This window comes from Coregonus lavaretus (genome assembly GCF_964263955.1).
Source record: "Coregonus lavaretus genome assembly, chromosome: 15".
NCBI lineage: Eukaryota > Metazoa > Chordata > Actinopteri > Salmoniformes > Salmonidae > Coregonus > Coregonus lavaretus.
The window spans coordinates 25624705-25643872 of record NC_140002.1 but is presented as its reverse complement, the minus strand read 5'-3'; the positions used below and the strand labels follow the sequence as shown (position 1 = coordinate 25643872).

General features: G+C 39.6%; 1 protein-coding gene and 1 long non-coding RNA gene across 2 annotated transcripts; both read left to right on the top strand.

Annotated features, from left to right (window-relative positions):
• The first annotated feature begins 433 nt into the window (after positions 1-433).
• On the top strand, positions 434-4370 carry LOC311142196. The gene is made up of 5 exons (XR_014614275.1): positions 434-764; positions 989-1307; positions 1506-1636; positions 1822-1867; positions 1989-4370. It is a non-coding gene; the product is annotated as an uncharacterized lncRNA (long non-coding RNA).
• A 1370-nt stretch (positions 4371-5740) lies between these two features.
• Positions 5741-15820, top strand: aspa (aspartoacylase). The gene is made up of 6 exons (XM_084178405.1): positions 5741-6194; positions 10696-10891; positions 11648-11741; positions 12061-12168; positions 13563-13672; positions 13953-15820. The coding sequence occupies exons 1-6, from the start codon at positions 5953-5955 to the stop codon at positions 14142-14144; spliced, it is 942 nt and encodes a 313-aa protein (XP_084034531.1). The 5' UTR covers positions 5741-5952; the 3' UTR covers positions 14145-15820.
• Positions 15821-19168: the final 3348 nt, after the last annotated feature.

The following is a 19168-nucleotide window of genomic DNA, read 5'->3' as shown; positions in this document are numbered from 1 at the left end:
CAGTCTGAAAGAAGTGCAACATTGTCCAGCCAGGCTCCGGGTATAGAGCTCAACGCCTGTCCAAATGGAACATGTACCCAGACTGAGACTGCTGCAAAACCCCCCTCAGACTGTTTACACCACAGGAGGTTGGTGGGGTCTTAATTGGGGAAAACAGACTCGTGGTAGTGGCTGGAGCGGAATAGGTGGAATGGTATCAAATAAATCAAACACATGGTTTCCATGTGTTTGATGCCATTCCATTCCCACCGTAACAGACATTATTATGAGGCGTCCTCCTCTCAGCAGTCTCCTGTGGTTTACACACTCTGTCTTTCATAGGCCTGCTTGCAGAATGTGTATGGTGCAGCGCGAGTCAATGAAGAACTCCTAGAAAAACCTTGGTTGGCCAACTAATATTCTCTGACGTGACGTAACGACGTCTGCTCGTCTCACTTCCTGGTTGACCGTGTGAATTTGTCCAAACGTGACCGCATGTTCTGTGTACAGGTAGAAGAGATACAATAAATAATTTTTTTGTACCTCATGGCTTCTGTCAGTGACCTGCATGCACGACGAGATGAAAAGAATAATACACGCACTCTGTTTAACTCAGAAGGCGTTTATGAAGCAGCAGAAGATAATTCATCCCAGATCATTCTGGAGACCCCAGATCCTGATATCGTCAAAACAATTTCACATTATTTCGAGGCTGCTCTCAGTGGGCAGAAATATGTGGTATCCCACCCCGTCACAGACCATGGTACTGAGTCTTCAGCAGACAGGTAAGCACACATGGAAATATTAACCCTGATGAATTGGTTAAAAGTCAGTGCTGTGCCCTCAGCAGTGCTTCTTTATAAATGTGTGAAGCATTCAGAATAGATTCCGATAGCTAGCTTATTACAATGTCGAGAAATGTAAATGTAATTAACATTACAATTCACACAACCAAAAGTGTGAATAATGCAATATTTGCCTTTGCTCACACATATTAATGTATCAGCAGTGATTCAGGGGACAGCCTGTTCATAACTCAAGTGCCAGTGTCTGAGGTGGTGAGGTCTGTGAGAAGATGTCACTCAAAGGAGAGGTCAGAGTTCACATGTACCATAGAATCAGGGGAGGAAGATGGACCTGCCACTCCCCAAAGGAAGCAGCAGGTCTCACCTGCAATGAAACATCACAAGAGGAAAGCAGAGAAGCATGGCCTGAAAAAGTACTCCTTTCCCTTCCTGGGGAGCATTTACAGAAGTAAACACCTATCTAGTAGAGAAAGGGCTTACAGAAACACACACCTACCACTATTAAAGAGTGTGACCTTCGCGGTAAGTAGGCAGCACTCCTTGTGTCAAATTCCTATTGTTAAAAAAAATCTGCCATAAAATAAAACAGAAGTCCAGCTTCTGATACTTATAATTTGGATCATATATAGGCCTAATGTATTTGTGGGTAACTAATGTGTCATATGCTTCTAAATGTTTTCTCAGTCTCACTGAAATTAAATCCCTTTTTGTTTCCAATAGAGTAAGGCAATTGGAGGCTTTTTTAGATGTGTCAAAACACTGAAGAAGTTCTCTAAAGGAAAAGTGACTTTAGCCTCAGCTTTACCAAATAGATATCTGGATGAGGAAGGTGAACTATCTCCACTGTCAGAGTAAGTTTTCTACAGCTCTCAATTTTGAAATAAGAAAAGGTTATAATTGCTGGAGATGGTCAGTGCTCTTTTGGTAGATTTGAGCTGTGAAACAGAGGGCAGACCACATTTCTTCCTTTGAGCTTCTTTATAATGATTGTATATTTCTGAGGTGTATAATGCTGGGTCTTTCTTTGGACCTACAGACAGGAGGAGGAATCTAAAGGTAGTGATGATGACATCAGAGTGGTGGTGAGTATGATCAAATAATCGTACATTTTATCTAGGCTCTTTTTCTCATAGCATCATATGAGTCAATGATTTGGCATTTAACGTCTGGCAGTACATTTATCAAAACATTTATTTCTTACAGGAAAATGAACTTTTAACGCCATTTCTGAAAAAGAAAAAAAGGCAAACTTGGCGTCATCCATTATCTGAAGCTGAAAAGCAATGCAGAAAGTTTTCATCTGTAAGCAAATACTTCACCACCAAGACAAAGAAACAGAGCACAAAGAAAACACAACACCTCCCTCATGTCAAACAAACTCTTTCCTTGGTTTCCAAAATGATTAAAGACACAACATCAAAGCGGAGTGTTGCTGGATCACGGCGAATCATACCTGAGAAATGTAACATGGCAGAAGAGGAGACTAACCCAGAGTCAGTCAATTGCGTTAGGAGATGTTCATCTGGTAGGAGTTTGGTCCGCAATGAAACTGATGCAGAAGAACCTGGGATACAATTAGCTGACAATACAGATGGACAGGAAGAGAACGACAACATGGACATTTCATTGACAGAATGGAAGACAATGCTGAATATCGGATTTGTCAGTGAGGAAGGAGAGAGGAGTAGAATAGACCAGGCAGTGGACATAATGAGTTCACCAATTAATGAAGTGCAGGAAAGTGAAGGAAGCTGTTTGGAGAGGACCCAAGTGAACAGAGCCATGACCTCCAGTGTGACTGGACCTTGCCCTGATCGTGACCATCAGAACCAGACAAGAGAAACAGAGGCTGATCCTGGAATTAAAGGTCACAACCCCCCTTCAACAGATCTAGAGCTCACAAATGACTGTACAAATGTTGATGCTGGGGGAGACGATGAACAGAAGGGAAAGAAGAGGAAGAAAAAGAACAGGAAAAGAGAGAGAGGAGATGATGAAAGTATAGAGGACCGAGTTGGGCAGAATCATAGCCAAGAGGCTCCAGATGATCAGGAACTAGTCACCTGTGTGAGTACAGGCACCATACAGGGAGGAGAGGCTACTGAGATAACCCAGGATAACAAGGCAGAGCATTCCGTGTCTGGTGAAATGATTATGCCACGTAAAAAGAAGAGAAAAAAGGAGAGGAGGGAGTCACCATGCCAGGCTGATACAGATATAGGGCTAAGACAGGAAGAGAACGCCAAGCTATCATCCCATGCTGGAGGTGGTGCTATAGTTCAGACTGATGACATAGAACTGAAGAAAATAAAGAAAAAGGATAAGAATTCCACAGCACATGCCATCCCGGAGGAAGGACCAGAAAAAGAACATTTTCAGAACTTGAGTTTAGAATCACAGTTAGATGAGGTAATAGGACCCCAAAAGGGAACAAACATTTCAACCCTCCCTCAAGATACTGTCACAAACCTACAGGTAAACACTACTGAGATAAGACAGAAAACAATTGAGTGCTCTATAGTCCAACTTACTGAATTTGTAGCCCAGAGAAAGAAGTATAAAACCATGGCACCTATAGAGAATTCTTTGGCACGGAGTGATGGCACAGTTTCTTTTAGGAAGAAGAAAAAGGCAAAGAAAGATTGGGATTCCTTCTGCAGCAATGAAATGGCTGGGAATGATACTGAAATTCCTCTGTCTACAAGTACTTTATCTCAATCTGGTGAAATCGATACACTGGAGAAGAAAAAACACAAACGAGATAAGAAACAGAATTCTGACACACATGAAGATTCTGAGACCAGACCCAAAGAGAATGTTAAGACCCATGAGCGGTCTGAAGACATGTTCACGGAGAAGAAGAGGAAAAAGAAGAAGAGGAGGAGATCTTCAACTGACGAGGGCGCCATTGTTCAACAACAAGAGGATAATACTCCAAAATTCCATGTCACCCTCAAGAGTTCTGTGTCTGAATCCATTGACACTGTGCCACCAAGAAAGAAGGAGAAGAAAGATAAAGATAGGGATTTAGTAACTCCTTTGAGCGCAGAGGAGAGCCATCAAAAGGACAACATACCACCTGAAACAGATGAGATCACTAGCCCAAGAAAGCTGAAGAAAAAAAAGCGAGATGGGTCTAAAGACACTTGTTCTGTCATACACAAGGATACAGCAGCTCCACTGGAAAAAGAGAGTATTGGCATATCTTTGGAGGGATGTGAGAGTTTTGCTTTGACACCAGATTACATGGTTTCTCAAAGAAAAACAAAGAAAAGTAAGAATTCCCTCACCCAACATGATCCTGAGGAAAGACTGAAAAATGACGCAACTAAAATATCTCAGAGGATGAGCGCAGCTGTTAAAAATTCTAGACCGGAAGAGAAAAAAGAGATAGTTACAACTGAAGTGAGACTTGAAGCTGAAAGTGCCTTTATATCCTCCAAGAGGAAGAGGAAAAAGACAAAGAGGAGGAAATCCACTGATAACGAAGCACCAGAGGTAGGACATCAAGATAATGATAACACTGCAATATTAATTGAAACGACTCAGAGTTCTATCACCCAATACACAGAAACAGAGTCACAGAAAAAGAAGAAGAAGAAGAAGAAGAAGAAGAAGAAAAATAGAAAAACTAACAAGGAATCAGTTGCCCCGGAGGGCACAGATTGAAGACAGGCCGGGGAGATGATGTCAGCGGCAGCGTCAGACTCTCTGCCTTTACCACAGATTAATCCTGATCCTGTATCAAACTCCCATGAACTGGTTTCATCAGCAGAGAAGAAGAAAAAGAAGCATGGAAAAGACAAGAGGGTGATGTATGTATAATGCAAATCAGGATTACTTCGCAACTGAACACAATGACTCAGTGGTGATGACATGAAGCATGCCATCTGAATAAAACAACCCATAGCTTGGAGAGGATTTTTGATGGGTGGCCTTTGGTTATAAGGGAACAGATTTTTAAATGAGTGGATTCATTGTACAGCACCTCGATGGCGGCTATTCTTCCACTCTTTAAAGACGCTTGTATGAGCATTCAGATGAGCAATTAACATATTCAGATGATAAATGTGCATGCATAGGCTACTCAGATAAACAGTGAACGTTTTCAGTGTAAAGTTAACACTAAATGGTGTTTTGTAAATAATATTTCTTATCCTACCCTGCCACCTAGTGGACATCATAAGACAACACCATACTGGTTTTACTCATAGACTGGTTTTATTACAGTGTAAGTAACATGTTTATAACTTGGATTCTAGTGTCATGATGTTTCATTATGCCTACACCATATACTGTATGCCAGTGCTGCATGAGAGAGTGATTAATGTGTACATTTAATCAGATTTGTTTCTTGTTCAGTTTTGAAATAGATTACATTTCTAATGTAATTCCCTTCAGTAAGGGACATTGATGCAATATCCATTGTGTGCAGTGCATTGTATGAAGGCCTAGTCTAAACATTGCCTCCACAACCATTATAGATATAGTAATACTTTTGATATTAGCCCCATACTAGTGTACTTGTAAGTATGACTGTCTATTGAAGGATACACAATAAATGTACAGTTTATTAATGTTTTATTGTAAGACTAATGTTATTGATTAGCAGCACTGTATTCATAGGGTCAGATCTAGTTCAGGCAAATATTGTCTGGACAGATATCGGCCTACAATAACCTAAAAAACATAAGTTAATATTTAATTATGGAATATGAATTGATAATCTGGTTGCAACAGAATAATTAATAATATGGTTGCAACTTTAAGATTAACTGTGAAAAGGCTTAATTATACACACCAAAAAGAAGAGTCATATGTTTTTCTTCTGTATGAAATTGTAAAACCATATCACAACTAATCCGTAGCAAATCCATAATGGATAGCCTAGTATGTAGGCTATTGTGGGAGGATCTTAACCCAACCTTCTCAAGTAATGTACAACACGACGGAGTTATGTTCGGTGGTGAGTGGTCACAATAGTCCAGCGGCGGTATTATGTAAGTGTACTACCCGAACAGCATTCATATCACAATTGGTTAAGAAACGTCAACAGTGGTTTTTATAGCCCTGGCAACTTTCCGCGGCTGCTCTCGGAGTCCTCAAGCTCGCGCTTTCATCTGAGGGCTTGTATCAACTCTTCAATATTTCAGCCCTCACCACCACTATGACTTCAAGTACCAATGTCTCTTGTTTTCACGAGGCTAGAAGAGTTGCTATTTTTGGAGGCACGCACGGCAATGAAATGTCAGGCGTAACGCTTGTAAATCTGTGGATACAGAATGGAAAAGAGATCCAAAGAAAGGGAGTTGAGACGAAACCCTTCATAACGAACCCAAGAGCCGTGGAGAAATGCACTAGATATGTGGACACAGATCTTAACAGAGCGTTCACGACAGAGAATCTCAGGTAAACAGCAGGGACCTTTGACGTTGAGTCATGTTTATCTGTCTGTCCAGTGTTATTTAGTTCTCAATACCCAAATACACTGAATGTCTATATTGTCTAGAGACGACTGGAATTGCCATATTATAGATGTTCTTATTTTTATATATATTGTGGCCCCATGGTGCTAAGAATTTATGTTTATTATGGCATATTATAAGCAATTGCCAAACAGCTTATTATGGAAATCCTAAAGTTTGTGATTTTCTTGAAAAAAAAGGTTGGACAGCTCCAATTACAGCAAAGTTACTGTATTCATGCTCACACAGACTCTCAGCTGATTTACAGCCAGCTTCTGGGCAAAACGTGAGCAGAACATGAATGAGTTACAGATGAGCTTGGAGTTGGTCCAAGTGCATGACAGCGGAAGGATGTGACTGACAGAAGTTCATGTTTCATAATACAGCAGGCTCTTCAACAGTAGCCTATTCATTAAATTACATGTGTAATTATTTATTTTGCTTCTAACTTGGCATTATGCCCCAATTGCAAAATAATCAACGTTTGAAAACTTTAGTATGTATGCAGGGGAAGCAAGCACCTTCCATCTCCTTGCTATCATGATGTAGGTAGGCTGAAATCCACATTTTTTACCTTCAAAATATAGTCAAATTGTAGAATTGATGCTTCTCTTCTGTGTCTGTAGATGTAGTCAAATAGATTAGAAACTCCTTTTTCATTGGAGTATTGCATTTACTCAGCAGACTCCACTCTAGTCACACTACTATGTTGTTGACACATCTTTTAGGCAGGCTAAGCTGATTACCTCCTTGAAGACATATTCTAATTATAGCGTTTCTATTTATATCAGGCCTATGTACTGCATTCCTGATTCCAAGATACATTCCTGTAATGTTTCTGTGGTTTTCTACTGACATTGATATACTGGCATGGTATTTGGTGTAGGCTGGTTGGTAGGCCTATAGTTGTCTTTTAACCAATCAACCACACATTTTTCATAATCTATCTGGCATAGTTTTTCTTTTATAGCCTACTGAGGGTGGAGAATAACTGCATTTTGACAGACCTACCTGTCTCTATTGTGCTACATGATAGTCCTAACTATCCGGACATTGCTAGATATGCAGTCAAAAGGGGAGTTGGGTGGGGGGAGAGAAAGAGACAAAAATGGGTAGCACAGGTGCCATTATGCTATTGGGGCGGCTTGGAGAACATGCTGGTTCAGCATTAGAGCATTTGTTGTTTTGGAATTGTTAAAAAAGGCAGAGAGGAAGGAAACATTTCAGCTATCCAATGGTAATGTGAATCAAGGTTGTGAGCATAGGTTGCAGCATGATAAGAATCATTGAAGATTAGCTTAGTCATTAGTTTATAAGACGTTCAGAAATTTTATAATAATTGCTCAGAAATGCTTGCCAGTCGAGTGATGACTCAAACTGAATTCTTCCGCTTCTCTATGTTCTCTACATACTTCAGTCTGAGACTGCCATCATTGAAGTCGTTTGTGGTGACGACAAAATTAGGTGTGTTGAACAAAACAACGTCATCAGCGATTGGATCATCTCTAACCAATCAGAGTATCAAAGCCAATGACACATTTTCCAAATGCCGCTTTACCCACATATGTTCTGGCTCTGGCCCAACCCATCAGTTTCTGGGACCAATCAGAACGGTTAGAATGTGTTTTCGTTCTAGAAATCGTTGAGGAGGTAATCAGATCCAGACTCATTGCGGAGAAGAAACTAACGTCCGTGGATATGGCATAGTGTTTGGACGGAGCAAGGAGTTAGGGTAGCCAGGCAACAGAACTGCAAGGCTATGAGAATATGGTCCATATACAGTGGGGAAAAAAAGTATTTAGTCAGCCACCAATTGTGCAAGTTCTCCCACTTAAAAAGATGAGAGAGGCCTGTAATTTTCATCATAGGTACACGTCAATTATGACAGACAAAATGAGAAAAGAAAATCCAGAAAATCACATTGTAGGATTTTTTATGAATTTATTGGCATATGATGGTGGAAAATAAGTATTTGGTCAATAACAAAAGTTTCTCAATACTTTGTTATATACCCTTTGTTGGCAATGACACAGGTCAAACGTTTTCTGTAAGTCTTCACAAGGTTTTCACACACTGTTGCTGGTATTTTGGCCCATTCCTCCATGCAGATCTCCTCTAGAGCAGTGATGTTTTGGGGCTGTCGCTGGGCAACACAGACTTTCAACTCCCTCCAAAGATTTTCTAAGGGGTTGAGATCTGGAGACTGGCTAGGCCACTCCAGGACCTTGAAATGCTTCTTACGAAGCCACTCCTTCGTTGCCCGGGCGGTGTGTTTGGGATCATTGTCATGCTGAAAGACCCAGCCACGTTTCATCTTCAATGCCCTTGCTGATGGAAGGAGGGTTTCACTCAAAATCTCACGATACATGGCCCCATTCATTCTTTCCTTTACACGGATCAGTCGTCCTGGTCCCTTTGCAGAAAAACAGCCCCAAAGCATGATGTTTCCAACCCCATGCTTCACAGTAGGTATGGTGTTCTTTGGATGCAACTCAGCATTCTTTGTCCTCCAAACATGACGAGTTGAGTTTTTACCAAAAAGTTATATTTTGGTTTCATCTGACCATATGACATTCTCCCAATCCTCTTCTGGATCATCCAAATGCACTTCAGACGGGCCTGGACATGTACTGGCTTAAGCAGGGGGACACGTCTCGCACTGCAGGATTTGAGTCCCTGGGGGCGTAGTGTGTTACTGATGGTAGGCTTTGTTACTTTGGTCCCAGCTCTCTGCAGGTCATTCACTAGGTCCCCCCGTGTGGTTCTGGGATTTTTGCTCACCGTTCTTGTGATCATTTTGACCCCACGGGGTGAGATCTTGCGTGGAGCCCCAGATCGAGGGAGATTATCAGTGGTCTTGTATGTCTTCCATTTCCTAATAATTGCTCCCACAGTTGATTTCTTCAAACCAAGCTGCTTACCTATTGCAGATTCAGTCTTCCCAGCCTGGTGCAGGTCTACAATTTTGTTTTTGGTGTCCTTTGACAGCTCTTTGGTCTTGGCCATTGTGAAGTTTGGAGTGTGACTGTTTGAGGTTGTGGACAGGTGTCTTTTATACTGATAACAAGTTCAAACAGGTACCATTAATACAGGTAACGAGTGGAGGACAGAGGAGCCTCTTAAAGAAGAAGTTACAGGTCTGTGAGAGCCAGAAATCTTGCTTGTTTGTAGGTGACCAAATACTTATTTTCCACCATAATTTGCAAATAAATTCATTAAAAATCCTACAATGGGATTTTCTGGATTTTTTTTCCTCAATTTGTCTGTCATAGTTGACGTGTACCTATGATGAAAATTACAGGCCTCTCTCTTCTTTTTAAGTGGGAGAACTTGCACAATTGGTGGCTGACTAAATACTTTTTTTCCCCACTGTAAATGTGCTGCTTTTGACGGTTAGAAAAAGAATATGCTTTGTGATATTGTTGTTCTCCAAAATGTTAGCTTCTGCTGAGTCCCCAACAACCGGATGTTCTGGTTTTCAGGGAAAATGGAAAGAGAGCCTGTGACACGACTTCTGCTTTTAGACGTTAACAAGGCGACACTCGATCTTAACTCCTCTTCCACATTTACTGGATTGGTTCAACAGTGCAGAAGAGAACCTCCCCCCAAAATAGTTTTTCTTCTCGTCAAGACCAGTATGTAGGGGATCTAGTTGCAGGCATTTACAGTGGGGAAAAAAAGTATTTAGTCAGCCACCAATTGTGCAAGTTCTCCCACTTAAAAAGATGAGAGGCCTGTAATTTTCATCATAGGTACACGTCAACTATGACAGACAAATTGAGAAAAAAAATCCAGAAAATCACATTGTAGGATTTTTAATGAATTTATTTGCAAATTATGGTGGAAAATAAGTATATACTTTTTTTCCCCACTGTATTTTATGCCTGCTACATTAGCTTACCAAAATGTAGAAACGTACCCTTTGAATGTGAGCATGATCATACTTCTGTACTCTTAAAGGGATAGCGCAGTTAAAAACGTGATTTTCCTGTTTAAAAAAAATGATTTTTCCACACTATGAGGTCGAAATAACACTCTGAAATTGTGAAAATTATGATAATGCCCTTATGTTTGAAGAAAATGCTTTCCCATCCAGCTTGTAGCAGAGAGGGCGTTTTCAATATTTGTGGCCTACAATTGACCTCTGTCTGGTGAAAGTTTTGATGGCCTTCTTACATAAGGGTTAAAGTGTAAATCTTTTATCACCATTTGTTCATTGTAGCGGACTCCACTGTCAATCATTAACAGGCTCAGTTATTGTAAGGCATGTGCTGTGTTCTGAATCGCATATTTACTAGGGATAATCGGTAGCCTATACAGTTGAAGTCTGAAGTTTATATGCCATACTACTATGGCTGACCCTGTAAAACAACACATTTCACTGCACCTATCCGGTGTGTGTGACAATAAAACAAGTGGTTAACCTGTCAGTGGTGTCTCCACAGCGCCCCTAGTGGAGATGACCTGCCCTACGAGGTCCAGAGGGCCCAGCAGATCAATGAGATATTTGGACCTAAGGGAAGCCCTGAGGCCTACGACGTCATCTTCGACCTCCACAACACCACCTCCAACATGGGTTGTACGCTCATACTGGAGAGCTCCAAGGACCACTTCAACCTCCAGATGATGCATTACATCAAGGTGAACTTAGAAAGTCTTTACTCCCTCTCGCTGGGCCGCTTTCGCAATGACAACATGCTTTTTAGTCGAGGCTTAGGGGGGAATTCTAACTTCCTCAAATGTTCACTTAGTCTCCCATTGACATCAGTGCATGACTAAGTGAAAATTTGACTCAATGGGCTCAATTCGAATTGTAGGCAGTCAATTCAGGAAGTAAACTAAAATTACAATTCAGTAACTGAAAAAAGGACATGTATTTTCAAAAACTTCTCAATAAACTGAAAAGTAGAAGCTATTTATTTCTGAAGTTTTAAAATGTCTGAAGTTTCAATTCAAATCACTTCCTGAAGTGACTGCCGTCAATTCGAATTGAGCCCAACCCTGGTCCGGGAAACTGGCGTTCTGTGTTCCCTCTTAGGTCACTTTGGATAGTAGGGTTAGTTGTATGAATAATTTCATTGATTGAATCACAAGGTTACCTATTAGTGCTCTTTAATGGTAAATGTGGGTTAACTAGAGTGTACCTATAGGGTCAAGGACTCAGGAAGTTAGGTAATGTATTAAGAGGAGGGTTAAAGCCACTTATTTAACACTGGTTTGACTATGGTCTTAAAGTGTTATATTTACTGATGTTGAAAATTGGTCATACTTAGCCTTGTATTGTTATATTTCTGACTAGTGTGTTATTAGTGGCCATATTGTAATGGAAATAATGTGTTCTGTGTTGAGGTTGTGTGTTTGTTCACCTGCTGAGACATCTTTAATTATGTCATGCAGAAAGCCATAGCTCCAGACAGTTGTCCAGTTCTGCTGACTGAACACCCGCTACTCAAGTATTCAACTTCACGCTCTGTGGCCAAGCACCCCATCGGTGAGTTCAAATTCCAGCCTTACAGCCCTTGGGAAAATGTCTGGGAAATACTGTAGCAAGTGGTATTTCACTCTAGCGCGTGTTGAGATGTTGTAGTACATTGGGGCCTTTATTCACTTTTATTTATCTGGGAATACTATGTAATGTAATAGTAATTTTAATCTAGTAATACTATGACATTTTCCATTTTATTAAACAAGTCAAAAATAAGCTAAGTTTAAATTGATTGAATTTGAATTGAATTGAATGTGTCCCTAAAGAAGACAACATATTTATATTTAGAGGATATATTTAAAACTTTTGAATGCGTTTATTTCAGGTCTAGAGGTTGGCCCACAACCTCAGGGGGTTTTGAGGAGCAACATCTTTGAGTCTATGAGGGTGGTACTGAAACATGCCCTGGACTTCATTGAGCTCTTCAACGAAGGTATGTAACATTTGTGAAAGCTTATAAAAGGTAAACATTCCATAGATTTTGTATGGCACATTAGCTGGCGGTAAATTAATAAGGTTATAAGGTATTAAAAATAAAATACCTCAGCGGTAGTTTGAATGTCCCACTGTCTTATTTTGTTAAGAAAACAATTGTTGTAAGAGAAGGCTTTTTGCAGAACATATTGGTCTCTACTCTACCAATACTATAATAATAAAACAGAAATACACATCTAACATCGACAACATCAACTTTTTTCTTAGAGAAATGTCTAATAGGCTAAGTCGTTTTGTATCTCTTTTTTTGTTTTGTTTAATAGCATTCTCTGCTCCCCCTCCATCCTATCTGGCATCATGAGCATCACTGTAATGACTCAGTTTTTGTGACATTGCTCATGGGTGAGCGAGTCGTGTTCTCTTTACATGCAAACTTTTTTAAAGTAATCCTTCCTCTTCAGCTATTTCATAAGATCCCCTTCCAGTTCCTTCCTTCTTCCAAAGGCAGACAGACAGTGTTTGCAACTTTGAGGTATCATGTAACTTGTACAGATGTAGGATCTTAATTTGACCAGTTTTTCACAGCAGGAAAATAATTATGTAGCAACAGGAAATGTGAGTTATTGTGTGGATTATAATTAATGGACATTTTTGTAGGGGTTAATACATTTTTAGTTAGGGCAAATGTCCTGCAACAACCGGGTGATCAAATTAAGATCCTACATCTGTATATAGCTGTAAAATATGTAAAGGTATGCTTGAAAACTAATGGAAATATGAATGGGTAAAAAGCTGCATGATACCTCAAAACTGCAACCACTGCAACAAGCTTTCCTCCACATCTTCTGTAAACAAGCAGTAGTTGCCAAGAGTGAATTGAAGTTTGAAGTCTGCTCGTTCGTTCCCCTCACTAGGCCCGCTAGGCTGCTCAATGGCATACTTGTTGGAAGTTGGTTAGTTTCCATGTGATTAGGAGCCAGCAGGGTTTTGTAATCTGTTGTCCAGGGGCCTGGCTACAGGGTCCACAGTGGGGGCCTGATGAATGCTGTGTGCCTTGGTGCTGAATTGTGTTTTCTGCTCTGAGAAATTAAACTGTGTGTGCGGTCCTCCAAAACAACAGTTGGAACTACGGGCTATTTTGAATATGATTGGGGATTAATCAATGAGGGAAGAAAACGTAATGCACACAATCATAGTCAAACTTATTTACAAAATAACACACATACATACTGTACATAGGCTACATTATTATTGATATTTCTCATCACTGTTGAGGATTCTTTTATTTGTGTGCAAGAAAGCTACTTCAGTGCTATTCGTTTTGTCCTTTACTTGATTTTGCATGCACAGTAACAAGTGAGGACGATGTGGTGTGTTGTTTGTATTGTGTAGGCTTGGAGTTTCCCCCTTGTACAGTGGATGTGTTCAGAGTTTCAGAGAAGATTGACTACCCCAGAGACACCAATGGCAACATCATTGCCATGGTGCATCCCAATCTACAGGTACAAAACTGGGCTATTAAATGCTGTAATACTTTTAAATGTCTATTGTTATTTACTTATTCTAACTTTGTGTTCCTTTCAGTTATGTCTGTTTTTGACCCTATGTCTTGGGTAACAAATATTTATTTAGTAGTGAATTTCAATGGCCTGTGATGGTGTATCCAATGACTCAGTCAGAATCCCAGGTTGTTTTCTTTAACTGTGGGGTTGCAGTAGTTTGTTACTCTAACTCTAACTCTTGAGCTTTGAATTTCCTTTTTGTTGTTCATTCCTCATTTAGGACTGTGACTGGGAGCCGCTGAACCCTGGTGACCCTATGTTCCAAATGTTTGACGGGACAACCCTCCGCTACGAAGGTGCTGGCACCGTCTATCCCAGTTTTATTAACGAAGCTGCTTATTATGAGAAGCAGCAGGCGTTTGTAACTACCAGACGAGAGACCTTAGCAGCTGGTGCTATCAAAAAAGCATAGGACAAAGTTACAGTATATAGTTGACTTCAGTTTGTTGTAAGCCCCAGCATTATTCTTTACAGTTAATCTTTATTATATATATACAATATTCTTTATAGTTTTCCCAATGACACTCCACTTAAAAAGAACATATCTTTCACATTGATAATTAGAGAGTAATGTGTACTTTTTTAGATGTCTTATTGATATGTTGTTCCAAGATCAACTAACTATGCAAAGTGCAGTCACTGTGACTAGAGGCAATGCTATGTTTTTAATGAAGCTGTGAACTTTTTCTATCCTAAGAATTGTTGTGATGAATACATATTCTGTTATTTTTAAATAGATTTTATTAAGCAAACTTAAAGTTTTGTGAAGTGAAAGTAAGTGTATCTATGACAAATACGAAGTACTGCAATCTCACTTAAGCACTGTTCTTAATACTGTATTCTATTTAACCGCTCAGGAAGTTGGGCAATTTTATATTATATCAAAATGATAACGTACAACCTGAGAATCTTTATGTTGTATCTATTATACTTATAATCAAGTTGTTACAACCAATAAGCTAGTGAGCTTGGCCTTAAAATACAATAACAGAACCTCTTGATGCTACCTAACCTCTCTACAGGTGTAGGATCTTAATTTGAGCACTCTTTTAGAATGTTCCTGCACAGCAGGAAATGCAAACTTGTAGTGTATTTGACTTTTAAAAGGCTTATAAAGTTTTTAATTTCCACTTAAAAATGTCAGACTTTATTTGCCTTAACAAAAAATTTATCAACTCCTACAAAAATGTCCATTAATTATAATCCACATAATAATTCACATTTCCTGTTGCTTCAGGATTAAATTAAGATCCTACATATGTATGCAATCAATGCTACCTAACCTTTCTACAATGGTCGCTATTATGGTGCTGCTACTATTGTCCTACTATTGCCTTAAAATAAGTGATTTCTATGATAATTGCATGACATTTGTGAGGGAAAGTTTAATTTGTACCCCAGATGGAATAAATACAGATGCTATTTTGATATGAAGTTGGATATGTAAAGGTGATTTATTTTCACGTGACGATGTGTTTGGTGTCAGAAGGTAGAAAATAGTTGATGATGGTATTATTGTTATTTTGATGTACTGTCACTGGGTTTTAATGTGTGATGTCCATTATGAAAATAACATATGAGTGGACATATGAAATCTGTTCAAAATATACTGTATGTATATTGTGCAATAATTTCCTTTCCAATAATGTCCTACACATTTGTTGTTTGTTGAAATGTTACGTAGTTATAGCAATAGTTATCTGATTTAAAGATTTAATTCCAATCCCTCAGAACAATTCAATTGTGGTATATGCCATGCCTTTTTTGTAAAAGTGACATAATCAATAAATATGTCATTTGCATTATACCATCAGTAAATTGATCATAGTGGCTTTTATCATACAATTTTGAAAAAATTAAGAAGAAAGCTGTACATGCAATCTTGTATCTTCTGATTATTGGAATCTAAAACAAACTTAGAGATAGATATACAGTATGTATCTATGTACAGTATTTGTTTTCAGAATGGGCCATATCTGCAATGTCATTATGCTATAGAACACAAGAGGGCAGCACAGCTCTATTAACAAACCACTGTTACATTGACGTCATTGCAATAATAAAGGCCTCTTGGTCTTGTGGTAAATAGATCATTTAATTAATTGTACCTTTTTCAATCACTGGATCCTAACAAATTAGTCTAATACTAAATTACTTTCATAGGTTGGAACTGTAAACTTCAATGTGTCACTTTAACTGAGCTCAACAAGCAGGAAGTCTCCAGTTCGTAGATAAGAGCTTTAAGAAGCCATGCCCTGCATATCTGATCTCTGTATTTCTACATACCAGTAGTAGTAACACATTAGCAGAAAGTTCCCATATTTCCTGTAATGTTACCTAACCCGGCACCACTCTGATTTGTCTAATTGTCTCCCTATTTGAAGTATATCAGCCAGTTACAGTCACTCCTGCTCTATTCATTATTATGGTAATCCAACCAAACTCTCAAACTATTCATTGGTGGTCTATGATTCCCACAGGCAAAATAAAGCTTTTAGGATCATTATTTTTCAGTTCTGGGCAAGGACACTCAAACCCACCAACTGGTCATGTATCCCCCCTCCTCTCTCATGAGTGATATGATGGTTCAGGTTTTTATTGAATAGCATTACAGCTCAGATTTACTGGAAATGTATCTCTTGGCTGGTGTTCAAGTGTTTAGTTGGGTGGATGCAGCCATGTGTATCAGATTTGAGATTATCTAATCGAGTTTTGGGTTTCTCTTCTTGAAAGAAGACATCATTTTCATGTCGCAGAGATTAACATTCTTAGACTGTGTAAGTCTGTGGTATGTCTTTGTGATAAGTTTATTTTCATAAATAATATGATTTGATAAACCAGTAAGCAATGGTAAAACATTGCACATTCAGCAATGTGCCATGATTTCTCATTTGCATAAAATGTCATAAGATAAACAAAGCACAATTGCATGTAGATAGCCAACACTCAGGTGACATACAGTAGAAAAACTGGTTGATGTGTGTTCAGTGCATGCTATCCTGTTCCTATGCGCGTGTGTGTGCGAGCGCGGGTGTATGTGTGACAGTGATGCCTGCTGCTGTGCTGGCTGTTTCCTCCTACAGTGGCTTGCGAAAGTATTCACCCCCCTTGGCATTTTTCCTATTTTGTTGCCTTACAACCTGGAATTAAAATGGATTTTTTGGGGGTTTGTATCATTTGATTTACACAACATGCCTACCACTTTGAAGATGCAAAATAATTTTTATTGTGAAACCAATAAGAAATAAGACAAAAAAACTGAACTTGAGTGTGTATAACTATTCACCCCCCAAAGTCAATACTTTGTAGAGCCACCTTTTGCAGCAATTACAGCTGCAAGTCTCTTGGGGTATGTCTCTATAAGCTTGGCACATCTAGCCACTGGGATTTCTGCCCATTCTTCAAGGCAAAACTGCTCCAGCTCCTTCAAGTTGGATGGGTTCCGCTGGTGAACAGCAATCTTTAAGTCATACCACAGATTCTCAATTGGATTGAGGTCTGGGCTTTGACTAGGCCATTCCAAGACATTTAAATGTTTCGCCTTAAACCACTCGAGTGTTGCTTTAGCAGTATGCTTAGGGTCATTGTCCTGCTGGAAGGTGAACCTCCGTCCCAGTCTCAAATCTCTGGAAGATTGAAACAGGTTTCCCTCAAGAATTTCCTTGTATTTAGCGCCATCCATCATTCCTTCAATTCTGACCAGTTTCCCAGTCCCTGCCGATGAAAAACATCCCCACAGCATGATGCTGCCACCACCATGCTACACTGTGGGGATGGTGTTCTCGGGGTGATGAGAGGTGTTGGGTTTGCGCCAGAGAAAGTGTTTTCCTTGATGGCCAAAAAGCTCAATTTTAGTCTCATCTGACCAGAGTACCTTCTTCCATATGTTTGGGGAGTCTCCCACATGCCTTTTGGCGAACAGCAAACGTGTTTGCTTATTAAAAGCAATGGCTTTTTTTCTGGCCACTCTTCCGTAAAGCCCAGCTCTGTGGAGTGTTCGGCTTCAAGTGGTCCTATGGACAGATACTCCAATCTCCGCTGTGGAGCTTTGCAGCTCCTTCAGGGTTATCTTTGGTATTTTTGTTGCCTCTCTGATTAATGCCCTCCTTGCCTGGTCCGTGAGTTTTGGTGGGCGGCCCTCTCTTGGCAGGTTTGTTGTGGTGCCGTATTCTTTCCATGTTTTAATAATGGATTTAATGGTGCTCCGTGGGATGTTTTTTTATAACCCAACCCTGATCTGTACTTCTCCACAACTTTGTCCCTGACCTGTTTGGAGAGCTCCTTGGTCTTCATGGTGCCGCTTACTTGGTGGTTCCCCTTGCTTAGTGGTGTTGCAGACTCTGGGGCCTTTCAGAACAGGTGTATTATATACTGAGATCATGAGACAGATCATGTGACACTTAGATTGCACACAGGTGGACTTTATTTAACTAATTATGTGACTTCTGAAGGTAATTGGTTGCACCAGATCTTATTTAGGGGCTTCTTAGCAAAGGGGGTGAATACATATGCACACACCACTTTTCCGTAATTATTTTTTTCGAATTTTTTTTAACAAGTAGTTTTTTTCATTTCACTTCACCAATTTGGACTATTTTGTGTATGTCCATTACTTGAAATCCAAATAAAATCAATTTAAATTACAGGTTGTAATGCAACAAAATAGGAAAAACGCCAAGGGGGATGAATACTTTTGCAAGGCACTGTAGTCCTGATACTGACTTGTCTGATAAACATCCCACACTCAGAGCCTCTTCCTCTGTATAATGTCAAACATCTCCATCCACCAATCAGACAAAAAGGACTGGATAGTCATAAAAATACAACAAACAACAGCTTCCTCCATGTTTTACAGTAGAGTATAACTGTATATTTTCATTAAACTAATTTCTATCGTATGATAATAATAAACGGTGTACTAGCCTACAGCAGTAGACTCGAGAACACTATCTCTAGGCCTATAGATTGAAAGCAACCTACCCCAATGGACTGCATGAGCATGTGTATCAGTAGACACATAGTTCATTCCCATTCTGTCATAGCTGTCCTTGCAGCCAATACAGCTCGGCCTGGACATCATGATACACATATCAAATGTGTACTGGGCCTCCTAATGGTGTTGACAGCAGGATGGGCAATGGATATGCCTTAAAACAGACTGCCTCAAAACTGAAATGGAGACATGCCTCTATTATATGGACTGGCGACATGTATGATTAACACAACAACCAATCTAAATGTTTCCATAAGAGGTTATTATACACTCTCTGAAGCAGACAAATCAGGACATTATTCATTAATGTCTTGGATTAGGCTACTGATAAAATATAATCTATCAAGTCATAGGTCCTATTCTAAATATTATAATTATGTAAGATTATAAATTCACATTAACATGCGGCTCAGGTTAATAGAACTCCCTCATGGAATGTTCAA